Source organism: Panicum virgatum, chromosome 3N, assembly GCF_016808335.1.
Source record: "Panicum virgatum strain AP13 chromosome 3N, P.virgatum_v5, whole genome shotgun sequence".
NCBI classification, from domain to species: domain Eukaryota; kingdom Viridiplantae; phylum Streptophyta; class Magnoliopsida; order Poales; family Poaceae; genus Panicum; species Panicum virgatum.
This window is the reverse complement of record NC_053147.1, coordinates 7,828,439-7,842,755: the sequence shown is the minus strand read 5'-3', so window position 1 is coordinate 7,842,755 and position 14,317 is coordinate 7,828,439. Positions and strand designations below refer to the sequence as shown.

The 14,317-nt window shown below is 46.8% G+C and overlaps 1 protein-coding gene across 3 annotated transcripts; it reads left to right on the top strand.

The window, feature by feature from the left end:
• Positions 1–3,927: 3,927 nt before the first annotated feature.
• LOC120664077 (zinc finger MYM-type protein 1-like) lies at positions 3,928–6,903 on the top strand. Of its 3 annotated transcripts, XM_039943083.1 has the most exons (3): positions 3,928–4,212; positions 4,316–6,300; positions 6,533–6,674. In XM_039943083.1, exons 2-3 carry the CDS (start codon positions 5,239–5,241, stop codon positions 6,584–6,586), a joined length of 1,116 nt encoding a protein of 371 aa, XP_039799017.1. In that variant the 5' UTR covers positions 3,928–4,212; positions 4,316–5,238; the 3' UTR covers positions 6,587–6,674. The 3 variants fall into 3 exon arrangements, with proteins under 3 accessions (XP_039799017.1, XP_039799015.1, XP_039799016.1); XM_039943081.1 differs by having other exon boundaries at positions 3,929–4,212; positions 4,316–6,903; XM_039943082.1 differs by having other exon boundaries at positions 3,960–4,212; positions 4,320–6,852.
• Positions 6,904–14,317: the final 7,414 nt, after the last annotated feature.

The window sequence follows — 14,317 nt, the reverse complement described above, 5'->3', positions numbered from 1 at the left end:
ATAAATTCAAACTCGGTTTGTAATAATAATTCAGTTTCATACTCTGTACCATAAAATTTGCGGAATGTTGTATTATCTGAATTGCTTTGTCGATCTTGTTTCAAGTGGTTTAATCGGAATTTTACCTGACAGCACTGCCGGGTTACTCCGTTTTAAGTGCGCATTAACCCTAGTTGCCGTTTCGGTGATGGTTAGCGCACTTAAGCCACAGCGGCAGCGTCCCTCGTCACACGCACCTCCTCCTCGGCAGCGCCGTGAGCCACCTCGACCGCTCGCAGGTACTCGACCTCCACCGAGGCGGCCGAGTAGCGACCACGCGCCAAGTCGCACTCCCGCTACAGAACCGGTATGTCCGGGTGGACTTCCCCGGAGCCGAATTCCGAGGAGGCGGCGAACGCAGTAGGCAAACCCGGCGCGGGCAAGCCTGGCGCGGGCAAGCCCGGCGCTGCAGCGGCCGCGATCGACGGCGCCGCAATGACCGGCGCCGGCGGCGCGATGGAGGACGAAGCCGAGCCACCGGCGGCAACAGCAGACGCTCCAGCGCCACCCCGCGCCGGAGGCCCGCCGGACGAAGAGGAGTCGGAGATGCCGGGGCCACCCGACAGCCCAACACCACCTTGTCCCGCGATCCACACTCCGGGACCCGTCGACGGCACCCTACCACTGCGCAGGCATCATCACGAACATAGCAAGGTAAAATGCAGGGGTGGAAGGACGGGGACAGTGTTGAAAAATACCTCCCCGGAAGAGCTCGCGGCATACCCGCGGCAGACCGCGCAGCGTGGCACTGGACTCTTCATCGCGGGGGCACATGCTATCAACCATTGGGCGAAGATCGAAGATGACAGCGAAGGCGGTTAGCACTCCTCTTCCTCTTTTCCCCTGTGCCTTCGCCTTTTCCTCTTCTCTGTTTTTTCTTCCGAGAACTGGCAGGCAGCAATGTCGACGGAGACGAGGCGACGGGAGGCGAAGGGTTAAATTGGCGATCATCATCACCACTCCACAGCGGTTCCCGAGTAAAGCGATGCCTCGAGACATGAGCCGCTACAAACGGACCTCTCCACGGCAACCGGCGCGACGCATCGGCTCCACGGGTTTGTACTCTACAGTTCCAATTAAATCCCCGTCGTCAATTCGTTTCCAATTGCAAGAAAGACGGCAAACTGTTTCCATGTCTCAAACGAATCGCAACCGCACGATTTGATCTCAAGGTTCGAAGGCCAGTCCGCTGAGGCCTCCGCGCCGCCATGACTCAAAGGGCCAGGGAAGAAAAACCGAGACGAGCACCAAGCGGCCCAAGCCCGACCTGCCCCGGCAGCAGTCGGGTCGTCTCAAATTTTCTTGTCCGATCCGGCCTCTAGCGTTCCACGGAATCCCCTCCAGGGGGAGGCCAACTAGGCCCCCCGAGCTGCCTGACAGCTCGGGTATTTGACTGGGATGCGGGCTATAGAGTAGTGGAGTGCTCCCAATGGGGCTCCGTCGACCCGGTCGTCCGCGGCAGGGTCGGACTTCACTCGGATTGTCCTTAAATGGGCGTACCCGTTATCGAGCTCACCGAACCCGTCATTCCGGGCCATCTAGGTCAAGTGGTAAGGTTCACCTCCTCCGATCGTCCCCGATCGCAGTGGAGTAATTCGTCGTTGAGGCATGAAAATGAAAAAACAGTGCGGAAAACTAACAAATAAAAATGCCCCATGGCTAACTTTATTTCATCGAACATCTCCTTACAACAATCGGCTGAAAGCCATTACAACAAACAAAAGCTAGTCGTCCTCAACTCGGGGAAACAACGAATACAATGGATCAAATCCATTTACTCTCACCAAGGGAGCAACAAAAAGGGGGCTAAGGCAACGGCTGCTACCTGGCAAGCTGGAAGATATGGCCAAAGAACGTCGCAAGACTTCTTGTAGCACCTCGCAAGCCTTCTCCTAGCATCAGCCGCGCCAAAAAAACCCCTGGCGGAGGCAGAGGCAGACAATGCCGACGACGGGGAGTTTAGTGGAACTGAGGTTAGCCCAAAACCCCCCATCGGCGCCTGCTTCTGGGTATCTTCCTCAAGCACTGGAAGACGGGCCATGATCTCCTTCCGTTGGCCATGGCACCTTCCAGTTGCACCACTCTAACCGCCCATCTCCGGAGGGAGGCGCAGAGACCCATCCTGGCTACAAGACCACCCTGCCTGATGAGCGAGGAGCCCATGATCGTCCCCCGCTGCCACAAAGCACAGCACCGAGCTGTGCAGCCATCCAACTGTAGCTGGAAGATGAGGCAGCGGATCCGTGGCTCTGCGTCAACAACGCGTGAGGTGCCCACCCGAGATCTCCGGGGAGCGGCAGCCGCAAGAAGGACGCAGAAGGGCGACCCCCATGGCAGGGAAGGTCCACACCACCACCAAGTCTCCGAGCCGGCGCCGAAGGGAGTCCAAGAAGGCCACTAGAAGCTGGGAGCCCCCCTCGCCGATTGGCAAGGGAGCCGGCAGACCAGTGGCCTGGTTTGCCTAACTCCAGCAGCAAGCCCTCGGACTTGTCGGCGCCGGGCAGCGGTTAGCGGGATGAACTAGTTGGCGAGTTCATGCCTGAGGAAGATCCCCTGCCATTCGCAAGCATTCTTCTAGCACCAGAGACACGAACCATGCCCACTCTCATCTGGAGGACGGGTGTGGGGTGTGAGGAAGAGAATTACCAAAGGGATTTCCATGATCCATTTTCTCATGCGGAACCGTGTATCCACAATGCCCCTATTTATAGGAGAACATGGGCACGAACGGCCCCAGCGTCCAGCGGGCCAGCCCAAATAGGGCATACCAAAGGCCCTCGCTTAGACGAACCCTCTCTTGAATGCCGACGGGACGGCGCCAGCACGCCCAGCAACCGCCGCGCCACTCGGGGCACGATTGCCGCACGACCCACCAATGGGAGGCAGCCCCGAACGGGGGAAAACGAGGCGTCCGTAGTACAGCGATAAGACGCGACGACCGGCCTCGAGATTCCACGGCCCTTGAGCCGGCCATCAAGACAGGCCAGACCCCGTCACGCCATCACTGGCGCGCGCCGAAAGCTGAGGGCGCGGGTAGTTGGATGGGATGCCCTGGTCAGGTGTCATCAAGACCGAATCCAGCGGCTCCACGATTATTAAAATCGCAGAGCCGCTCGGGGGCCTCTGACGGGGGAGTAAACCCGGGATCCCTGACAGGCCCGACTCGTGAAGGGAGGCCCAGTAAACTTAATGGGCCGAGAACGGGACGCCTGCTAACCGGCGCAGGGAGCAGCCTTCGCTGCTAAGCCAACGAGTCCGGGAGCCCGACCTCCTGGGACACGTGGCGGCCCCCCAACCTAGCGCCCCGGGTCAGAGCCATGCCGATGACTCGGGACGTGCGCTCCAAGAACGCCGCGCCTCCTGACAGGCATGCCGGCCAAGATTGTCCTCGTGCAAGCTCCGGGACGCCAGCTCCCCTTATCCTGCGGCAAGGGCTTAGGTAGCTGGACTCCTTGACAAGGGGACAGCGCCGCTCGCGCGGGCCCCGCGACACAACGGGAGGGGGCGTCCACAGACGCTGCCTCCCCCCGCTGTAATGATGGTTGCCTCTGCACACCATTTCATTATGCCAGCGAGCATGACCGGACGCTCCCGGCCAGACCTCGGTAAGACACCCCTCACCGGGCACGCCGTCCGGTGACAAGAGCTACGCGAGATGGTCCTGCGGACAAGGGACATAGGCTCCGGTGGACAAGACAGGAGGCATGGACGGACCTGGCTGTTGTGCCCGGGTATTCCCGGGCATACCCTGCAATTCTGGGAAAAAAATTAGTAGTTCTAATAACTATATACATGTATAATGTACTTAAGAGGTTAAAGTGTGTTTCTTTGCCATTTTAAGACTGTAATTCGTGTGAAACTGAAAGCAGCCTTCCCACTCCCCCAATCCATCACCATCAAGCAATCGACCCAGTTCAGCCACCAGCCGTAGGGATAGGGCAGCTTCGTCGGTTCGTCCCCGCGACGGAATCGCGTTGCGCGACTCGCGCTGCTGCTCGCCGCCAGCCGCCAGGCCGCCCGCCCGTGCGGCTGCTCGCAGCAGGTCGCCCGCTCCAGCGCCGCAGCGCGCCGCCCGCCCTTACCTCTTCCGGTCTCCCTGCGCGGCTGCGCGCGCGGACGCTCGCGTGCGCCGCCGACGCGCCCCAGCTTGGAGTTCTTAGCTTCGATTTAGAGGTAATCAAAAATCAAATCCCTTTGTCCTTTGGCACTTTGCTATGTTCTGTTAAATGTCATTTTCAATTGCAAAATTTATAGATGCGCATTTGTTTCTTTGTAGGCAGTGGCATTTCGTTTCTTAAAAAATGAAGAAGTCAAAGTCGATTGATCTGAAATCAATGTGGGAAAGGGCTGCAAAGGCACGCAGAGTAGATGTAGATTCCCCTTCCACATCAAGACCACAAGTAATCAGTATTGAGAGTCATGCTCAAGCTCAAAGTACCCCTTCTGTTGAGCATCAACCAGAGGCAGCAGCAGCAACCAATAACAGTGATAGTCCAAATGCAAGAGAACCAGAAACTGAGATAGCAGCCACTGTCCCCAATGATCAGGTTTCAATTGAACCAGTGGTAGCTAGTAATGAACCTCAGTTAACAACAGCAGCGGCAGAAACAGAACCTTCACCTTTATCTCCTATCAGAGATGGTGAATTTGATTATGAATCAAGTGGGGAAGCTGTTTATGATATTGGCTCTCTACATCATGACCCTGGAAAGAGAAGACCTATTAGAAGGCATCCTGTCAATGAAAGAAACTCGGTGATCAGGGGATATATTGCATTGGGGCCTTGTCAACCACGCAGCCATGATTTTCCTATCAAGAATATTGGAGGTAAACCTAGACGCTTTGTTGCTTGGTGGTTTGATGAATTTAGCTGGCTTGAATACAGTGTGGAATTAGATGCTGCTTTCTGTTTTGTGTGCTTTTTATTCAAGCATAAAACAAATTGTTGTAGTGGAGATGCTTTTGTGAATGGAGGATTTAGAAATTGGCATTTGAAAAAGAGGATTGAGAGACATTGTGGGGCTGTGAATAGTTATCACAATATGGCTCTAGAGAAATACAATTCCTTTATGAGGCCTAAAGCAACAATAGTTGGGAGCTTTGTTTCCATCACCCAAAAAGAGAAATGCGAGTACAAGTCACGGTTGACCTATTCACTTAAATGCTTGAAATTTCTTTTGCGTCAAGGTTTGGCTTATCATGGAAGACCTTGGTAGTGACTTCTTTGCAATACTAGCTGATGAATCTAGTGATGTGTATGACAAAGAACAATTGGCTCTTTGTTTGCGCTATGTTGACAAAAAGGGAAAGGTAGTTGAGAGGTTTCTTGGGGTTGTCCATGTTGAAAACACTGCCTCTTTGACACTTAAAGATGCAATTCAGTCCTTGCTTATGGAGCATTCACTAAGTTTGTCTATGATACGTGGGCAAGGTTATGATGGAGCTAGCAATATGAAAGGTCATGCAAATGGTTTAAAGAAACTAATTATGGATGAATGCCCCTCAGCTTATTATGTACACTGCTTTGCACATCAGCTTCAATTAACTCTAGTGGCTGTTGCTAAGGAAAATCCAGATTGTGATTGGTTTTTCGATCAGCTTAGCTTCTTGTTGAATCTTATTGGTAATTCTTGTAAGAAGGTACAGATGCTACGAGTAGAACAAGCACAAAGAATTGTAGAAGAATTAGAGTTGGATGTCATTGAATCTGGAAAAGGCCAGAATCAAGAGATGAGTCTATGTAGGCCAGGTGATACTCGTTGGGGGTCTCACTACAAAACTGTTATGCATGTTCTCTCAATGTATCATTCAATTAGGAAAGTTATCAAAAAGGTTGGCACAGATAGAACTCAACGGAAGGAGTATAACCAAGCACAAACAATGTTGACAATCTTTGATTCATTTGAGTTTGTTTTCATGGCGCACTTGATGCGAAATGTACTTGGGTACACGGCTGATTTGAATCATGCTTTGCAAAAGAGAGATCAAGATATTGTTAATGCAGTAGAGCTTATTTATCTGACAAAGATTCAGCTGCAGCAAATGAGGGAGGATGCTGGATGGGATGAGTTTCTAAAAGACGTCCATTCTTTTTGCAACAAGCATAATGTCAAAATTCCTGTCATGGACAATTTCTATAGGCCTGTTGGAAGAGACAGGAAGTTCTATGTGAAAATCAAGAATATGCACCGTTTTCATGTGGACATGTTCTTAAGTGTTATTGATAGACAACTTCAAGAGCTGAATGATAGGTTTGATGAGGTAAACACAGATTTGCTTATCTGCATGTCAGCATTCAATCCTGCTAATTCATTTGCAGCTTTTGACAAAGCAAGTTTGGTTAAGCTAGCTCAATTTTATCCCAATGATTTCTCAAGACTAGAGTTAGACCATCTACCTTGTCAACTTCAACTCTTTATTACTGATATGCGCGAGGATGAAAGATTTAAACAAGTGAACAGCCTTGCTGAGCTTTCTGTCATGCTTGTTTCAGCAAATGAGCACACCAAACATGATCTTGTGTACAGACTTCTCAAATTGGTCCTAGTGCTACCTGTAGCAACTGCTACTGTAGAAAGAGTGTTTTCAATAATGAATTATGTGAAGAACAAGTTGAGAAACAGGATGGGAGACCAGTACTTGAATGACTGTTTGGTCACGTTTATTGAACGTGAGTTCTTTTTGCAAGTCAAAGATCATGACATCATCAGTCGCTATCAAGCAATGAGGGATCGAAGAGTTAAAATTTAATTGTAATTTTCTTCCAATATTTTGTAATCTCAATTTATTATGGAACAAATTTAGTTTGAACTATATGTATCTTTTATCTATGCTTATCTGAACGTTTTGTGTTGTTCATCCAAATATTTTCTTGCCATGGGCATACCCTGCTCTAAATTCCTGGGTCCGCCACTGACCGGAGGTGACCCCCGAGCGATCATCCGAGTGATCGCGCCGCCTCGACTGAGTCAGGATGGGACAACACCGGGGGAACGCGTTACCCAAGAAGATCGCCAGGATCATCCCTCACCTAGAAAATCGCTAGGATCAAGCCTGCCCACTCCCGACCAACCGAGTGGGCCCCGACAACTGACAAGGACAAATCGCACCCCGATAGTGAAGACACAGTGTTAGATATTTGTAAATAGGGAGGCTCTACCTTGGACCATAAAAGGGAAAGCCCCCCACGTAGGAAAGGGTTGGACTCCTAGAGGTTCGATACTGCTTGACCAGCTTGTAAGCTCCCCTCTGAACTTTGAGCACCCGGGCTCGAGAGCAAGAACACCACCCCCATACTGGCCGTAGGCCACATTCGGTCTGAACCAGTCTAAATCCTCGAGTCTTTGCGTGCTAGACCATATCCGATCAAGCGCACAACAAACGAGCAATCGAGTAGTTTTGTAGTCGCACATTTCCGGCAGTGACATCATAGCTTCTTGGTAAAGCATAAAACTGATAGTCATAATATGGCAGCCAAGGATTATGACCAAATCATAGATTAAACATACCTGAATATGCAGTCCATGGTACGTGCATCGACGGGATGAATGATGAAGACCAACACGATGACCGTTGATGCTTTCTTGATCTTGGTGGTGAAGAATTCCTTCTTCGTTTGCCTTCCAATTGATTGCTTTATTTCTGTTTAGATATCTTCTTGTATTTATCCAGAAGCTCCTCAAAAGTTGGCTTGGTCCTATTTTTTGCACCATCAGATTTCTTAGGTTCAGACCGGTCTGACGAACCGGTCAGACTGGTCCTGTCAGAACCGATATGGTTACTCTTATCTTGCCCCCCAGCCGAACTTGAACATTGTTTGAATCAGGATCATCATTGGGGACAATTTTACTAATTGAGCTATTCGATTGCTCTTCAACAACCGGCTTTTCTTTATCTAGTGTCAAATCTGAATTTTTGTTTAATCGTCCATCTTTTTTGACACGATAAACTTGCTTGATCACCTTGTATTTCTTTTTCTGTATAGACTAATTTTTTTCATCAAAATGGTCATTAATGGCAGGTGATGGTTTAATAATTACCGGCTCCTTATAGGTAATATAATCTGGATACAAATATCTAGGAAGAGACGGCATACAGGAATTATAATATCATGACGGATAAAAACAAGGCATACTATAATAAGATCCGTATGGCATATGTATAGACGACCTATGTGATGAAAATGGCATTGAATTAGGAAAATTATTCGGCTGCCGATTCCGATCATGGAATTGTTGTCTGGGAGTAGATCTCTGAGTGTTTTGGATGTTTTGACTGACTAGTATCATTATTTTGTTTTTTGGATTTAGATGGAAGATCTCCAAGAAAGGGCCTCGGCTTTTCCTTTTGATGCTTGTGACGGCTTTTGGATTCAACAGTTTTCCAAACACCAATCTCAGGTTTCTTGGGTTTGACCATCTTTGGCTTTGACTTATTTTGCGAAACCCTTGGAGAGGCGGTTAGACCGGTTGGAGAACCAGTCAGACTGGTTGCAGTGCAACCTACACCATTGCCATTATTTTGTTGCCCCCCCCCCGAGCGTAGGAGTACTAGAATTAGTTTCTGTGCACTTGCTAGGGGATTCTGGTTCAACAATTTCGGCTTGAGACGGCCGAATTGTATCTTGACTAGCAACAGCAGGCAGATTTTTGCAAGGATTATTAGCCGGCTTTTCAATAACCGACTTTTGAATAATAGGAACTGAAATTGAACTATCTTCTTGATCAATCAAATACTAGACAAGATCAGATAGAGCATCGGATAACGTATCTGAAGATTGTACCTCTTTTTAATAGATCAATCGCAGATGGTGGCTTCCACTCCTTTATCTTGATGACGCCTTGCTATGTTTTACGATAACAAGATAGAAGCAACCTTCCATCCGCCTAATCGCACTCTCGCCGATACTCCTGAAGTAGTTCTTCATGTGATGATATATTGCTAGGGTTTGACAAATCGGTCATGATAACCTGATTCTCTTCCCCAGCGGAGTCGCAAATTTGTGTTGACGCCTTTTACAGGCCAACACACGATCGCGCTAGATCGCGCGACACGGCGACACGAGGAGGGGCTCCTTGCAGCGCCTCCTGCATGGAGCAGCCAGACCGGTCAGAGGGACCGGTCAGACCGGTCGCCGTGCAGAACGACGACGATCCGACGAGCGCTCGCCCGGGAGGGACCCCGTCGGGGCAAGCACGCGTAGGGTTGCCCTAGGCTCGGCAGGCCAGCTAGGGCATTCTCAAACGCCATGGAGACGAGAGAAGAACAGCATGTCGAGGTTGGAAAAGCTAGGGTAAAGAGAATAAGGTAAAAAGATAAAAAGATGTGTTTTTGATAGATTCGATTGGGTTGTCTATCCTCAATCGGCCGTGACCCTTTATATTTATAGGGTGGGGAAGACTTATCCCGCAAGAAATTCTGTTTAAAATCTATTAAGAACTCTAATTACAATCGGATTCCTCCTAGAAAGGATAGACCGGTCGGACCCACCGGTCAGACCAGTCGGTCTCCTGCAGGATCAACTACAGCACCAGACCGGTCAGACCGCTTGATGCCAATTTTAGCTGTCAACAGACTCTAACACTCATTTCTATGTTGAGTGGACTGTAAGTTTATTTGAAATATATATTATATATATTTGTTTAAAAATAGCATATGAAATTATCAAGTTAACATTTATGCCTTGCAGATAGGTTGTCACCTTGAAGAAAAAACGTAGAATGTAAAAAGATGCATGCCAAGGCTTAACATTATAGTAATAGTGATAGTGCCATAATATGCATCTAGTACGTCGCATAGACTTATGTGCATCATTGATTTAGATATGGACATGCTTCTAATTCATTTCAAGTCCATAGAACTCCTAGGTCAAAGGCACGATTGCCAATTTTGGGCACAATACATAGAAATTTCCTTACATGTAAAGCTTATCTTAAGTATAATGTTTAGAGAAACAACTATGATGCCAAACTTGTTTAACATAAATCCTTATTTTGCAATGTTAGGTTGCCGGGCCAAACAAAGGATTGTTTGAACATGGAGTGCCCTGGCTTTCAAAAGACTTCAACAAGCATAACGCCTGGTGACATTATAAATCCAGTTTCTAATAGTAAAGGTAGAAAACAGTACATCACACTTAGACAATTCAAGGTACCATCTTACTGTTAAAACGTGTAGTTTTTTTTGTTTTGTTTGTTTATCATCTACACAAAAATCTTATTACCGTTACTAAACTGTCCCAAAGATTTAGATACATGTGTTACATATTTTTTTCCAAAAAGAAGTCAATGCAAAATATCCACATTGCTACAGAAGTACATAATGCACAATATAGTTATGGCACTTAATTAATTATCATAAAAATACTTTATGAATCGTAAACAAAATAGTATTATTTGTTGTGAAAATTTGTAGATTGCAATTTGGTCAGCCAATTAAATACACATTTATTAGAAGGTTAGAGGACAATAAAAAGAGCACACATTTTGTTAGAGGGCAATTGATTTGTTAGAGTAATGGTGGCCAGTTGAATTTAAAATGTTTTTGTATTTGTACTGGAACCACCTTAGTTGTTTCTTTTTTGACATTTAGTATTATTATATTAGTTATTAGGTGGGGATAAGGCATGGAAGCAACATGAGTATTTGAATGAAGTTATATAATGTATTCATATTTTAAAATAGAAGGGGTATGTAGTTCTAGGGATATGAATTAACTGGAACTATCAATGACTATAATATGTTGAAGAAAGCTTATACCTCATCGTGCTGAATTTCATTAGGTTGTTTCATTATTATGTGGCATTATATTCTAGTTATATTGTCAAATATAAGATAGATATAGATATTAGTCAAGGCGTGATTTGTGCTCATGAGGCCCTAAACTAGCTGTATATATTGGTTAACTAAAGATAATATTGACTTAGACCAGAACTGTGGAAATTATTGTGGTTCTTTTAATAAAATAACATTATACTTTGAAGCTTTGTTATTTGATAACTTGATAAAAATAAACAACCATCGATACTTAACAAGAGCAAGCAATGATCATAATAAATTGATGGAAGTCTTTGCTTCATCAAACCAAATTTTCGTTTGGCTGGTTCCATACAAGTCAATAATATTATCTTCGTTTCACCAATATCTATTGTTTTATTTTAGGTGAATGTGAAAATGAAGTTAGAAAGGTTAATTATACTATAATTCTCAAAAACAACATTGCACATGAAGTCACATAAGGATATGGTATATATGTTAGACCTATGTCAATAAACCCTTGTGTATGTTTTTTTGTTTTTTGTTTTTTAAGGACAAATCGACCGGCGATTGGCACATTCATTATGGATTCAATGGTGCCCCACAACCAGTGGGATACCTCCCAAAATCGTTGCTCCCCGGATTGATAGACAAACCTGTAGAAATCAGTTTTGGCGGTTTGGTATCTCACCGTAAACCACAACCAAGTCCTCCAATGGGAAATGGTCGTCTTCCAGCAACCACTGCCGCTGCATCATTCAGTGATATCAAGGTTATTGATGAAAATGGCAATAAATTTGCTGTTAACATAAATCTGCCAGTTCGTATAAGCTTAACTAGATGTTATTTCCTCTCTGGCATTGATGGGAGAAAGAGCCGTTTCTTTTATGGAGGGGCTGGCTGTGATGATTAGTTGATGATTTCTAGCTTCATACTGGAATGAAATGAATAAGTGACAAATAATCTCTTTCCCTGAAAGAGTTTAACTGAAATGAGTTTTTTGTGGTATCTGTTATGTCGGGATCATATGCTGTTGAACTATGTAGTTATTTCGATCAAAGGTTCATATGTATATATCATGTTCAGAAAAATTGACATAAATACGTCCTTCTCGTTTGTGGGAAGCTAGTACTTGACATATGGCAAGGAGTGGAACAGAGTGAGATGCTTTCATATACCAGTTTAATTGGAAAACTAAGACCTGTTTGATAGAGTGAAGAGTAGGAAGAATAAGGGCCACTCCTGTTCTGTTCTCGTGCAGTCGTGCTGCAACCCCAGCTCGGCACTTGGGGCAGTAATAAATAATTCCCTCATTGAAAAAATAAAGATCTGATCGGCGTCTCATCAGAAGCTTGCTCTGCTCTCTCACCTCTGGCGCAGAGGCGACGCATCTTGTCGCTCTACACGCTATTCTTGGAACCGGCGATATTCATCTTTCTCCACGTGTGGTTCCGTTAAAGAGATGTGACCAAAGCAATTAAATTTAGGAATAACCTTTTCTCACCCTTGTCAAGCAGTTTCCTTCTAACGTTTTTTTCCTGCTTCAGCAAATCAGCAGCCTATTTCAGTTATCAGCATCACCCATGGAGTGTGACCCAGACGACCAACTTGTTCACTCAAGTCAAGACATTCTTGCCTTACAAAAGGTTTACTGCTGCATACATGAGCATCGAATCCCTAAGCCAACCACACGCGGTGAATCCAAAAACGAAAAAATTGGTCCAATCCAAATGAGCGCGGCAAAGCTGCGCCAGTGTTTCTAGTTATAGGTTATACAGGGCTTATATGAAAATTGAACACGGATAAGCTCGTGTGATACGATTTTTACATGAAGTTTTGGGCCCAGCCCAAATAACTTGGGTCGTGTAATCAGAGTTGCCGACAACATTTACGGAGCCCAAATCGTGGCCCAGTCGTAGGCGTTTTTTTATTTTTATATTTTTCAAATTCGTTTTTTTCAGAAATATATTTTTGATTTCATAATTTACAGTTTTGCACCCCTACCGCCCGGCTGCGGGGCGGCCGGTCCCCTGCCGCCCTGCTGCCGGGCGGTAGGGACCTGAATGTAAATAAAATTTATTTTTAATCGCATTTTGGCCCCTGGGGGAGCCTGCCGCCCGGTGGTGGGGCGGTAGGCCTACCCGCCGCCCGGCAGGGAGGCGGCAGGCCCCTCCCGCAGGTTAAACCTTGATCGTCAGTGTGGCAGTGCGGCATTAGATGTGATTTTAAATATTTTTGATAGAAATAAAAACCGTTAGTAAAGTAGATGAATATGAAAAGTATAACTTAGCAATTCATACACATACGCAACTGAAAACGAAATAGGTGATGCATGAGAACGAAATAATATTTTGGATAGAATTATTGGTCTTAGCAGCATCACCTATTTCGTTCTCATGTATCACCTATTTCATTCTCATGCATCACCTATTTCGTTCAAAGTTGCGTATATGTATGAATTGCTAAGTTATACTTTTCATATTCATCTACGTTACTAACGGTTTTTATTTCTATCCAAAATATTTAAAATCACATCTAATGCCGCACTGACGGTCAAGGTTTAACCTGCGGGAGGGGTCTGCCGCCCCCCTGCCGGGCAGCGGGTAGGCCTACCGCCCCGCCACCGGGCGGCGGGTACCTGCTGCCCGGCTGCCGGGCGGCAGGCTCCCCCAAGGGCTAAAATGCGATTAAAAATAAATTTTATTTACATTCAGGTCCCTACCGCCCGGCAGCAGGACGGTAGGGGGCCGGCCGGGCGGTAGGGGTACAAAACTGTAAATTATGAAATTGAAAATATATTTTTATAAAAAATAATTTTGAAAAATATATAAATAAAAAAACGCCAGTCGGAGTTACTATTGTTGGTTTCCATCGATTTCCATGGCTCTGATGAGCACGATATACAGGGAGTGTTGGGAGAGTTCTGCTCCACCAAAAATAGCTTCACTCTATAAAAAAATTATCCAAACAAGTTAGTAAGCTCCACTCTATTCCAAGAAAAACTAGCTCCACTCCAAGTTTTTTTGCGAGTTCCTTAAAAGGTGCTCCACCAAATAGTGAAGCTAGTGGAGTTGAAAATAATTACCCACCTACCATTGGTTACACAACTCCCATACCCTTTGACACACACAAAAAAGGTCAACAGTGCTCTACAGTGCTCTCGCCGCCGCTGTCGCAGTTGGCCGCTGTCGGGCCTCTCGGCCAGCTCCCCGCCCGAGCTCGCCGCCGTGCCATCCTCCCGCCGCCCGTCGCCGGGGCTCGCGGCCGACCGCCATCAGGGCTCGTGACGACCCCGACGCCTTGGCTCACCCCCCCCCCCACCCCACTGCTAGGGCTCGCAGCCCTCGCTGCGTGGGGTCACGGCCGCCCGCCGCCGGGGCTCACCGGCGCCAGGCTAAGCACCTGCACTACTAGATCTGCTCGCTAGAGATACATTACCGGCGCTCCCCTGCACATACGGGAATGGGAAGAGGTGGAGCATGGGAAGCGATGGAGGTAGAAGACAACCTGACAAACGGGATCCG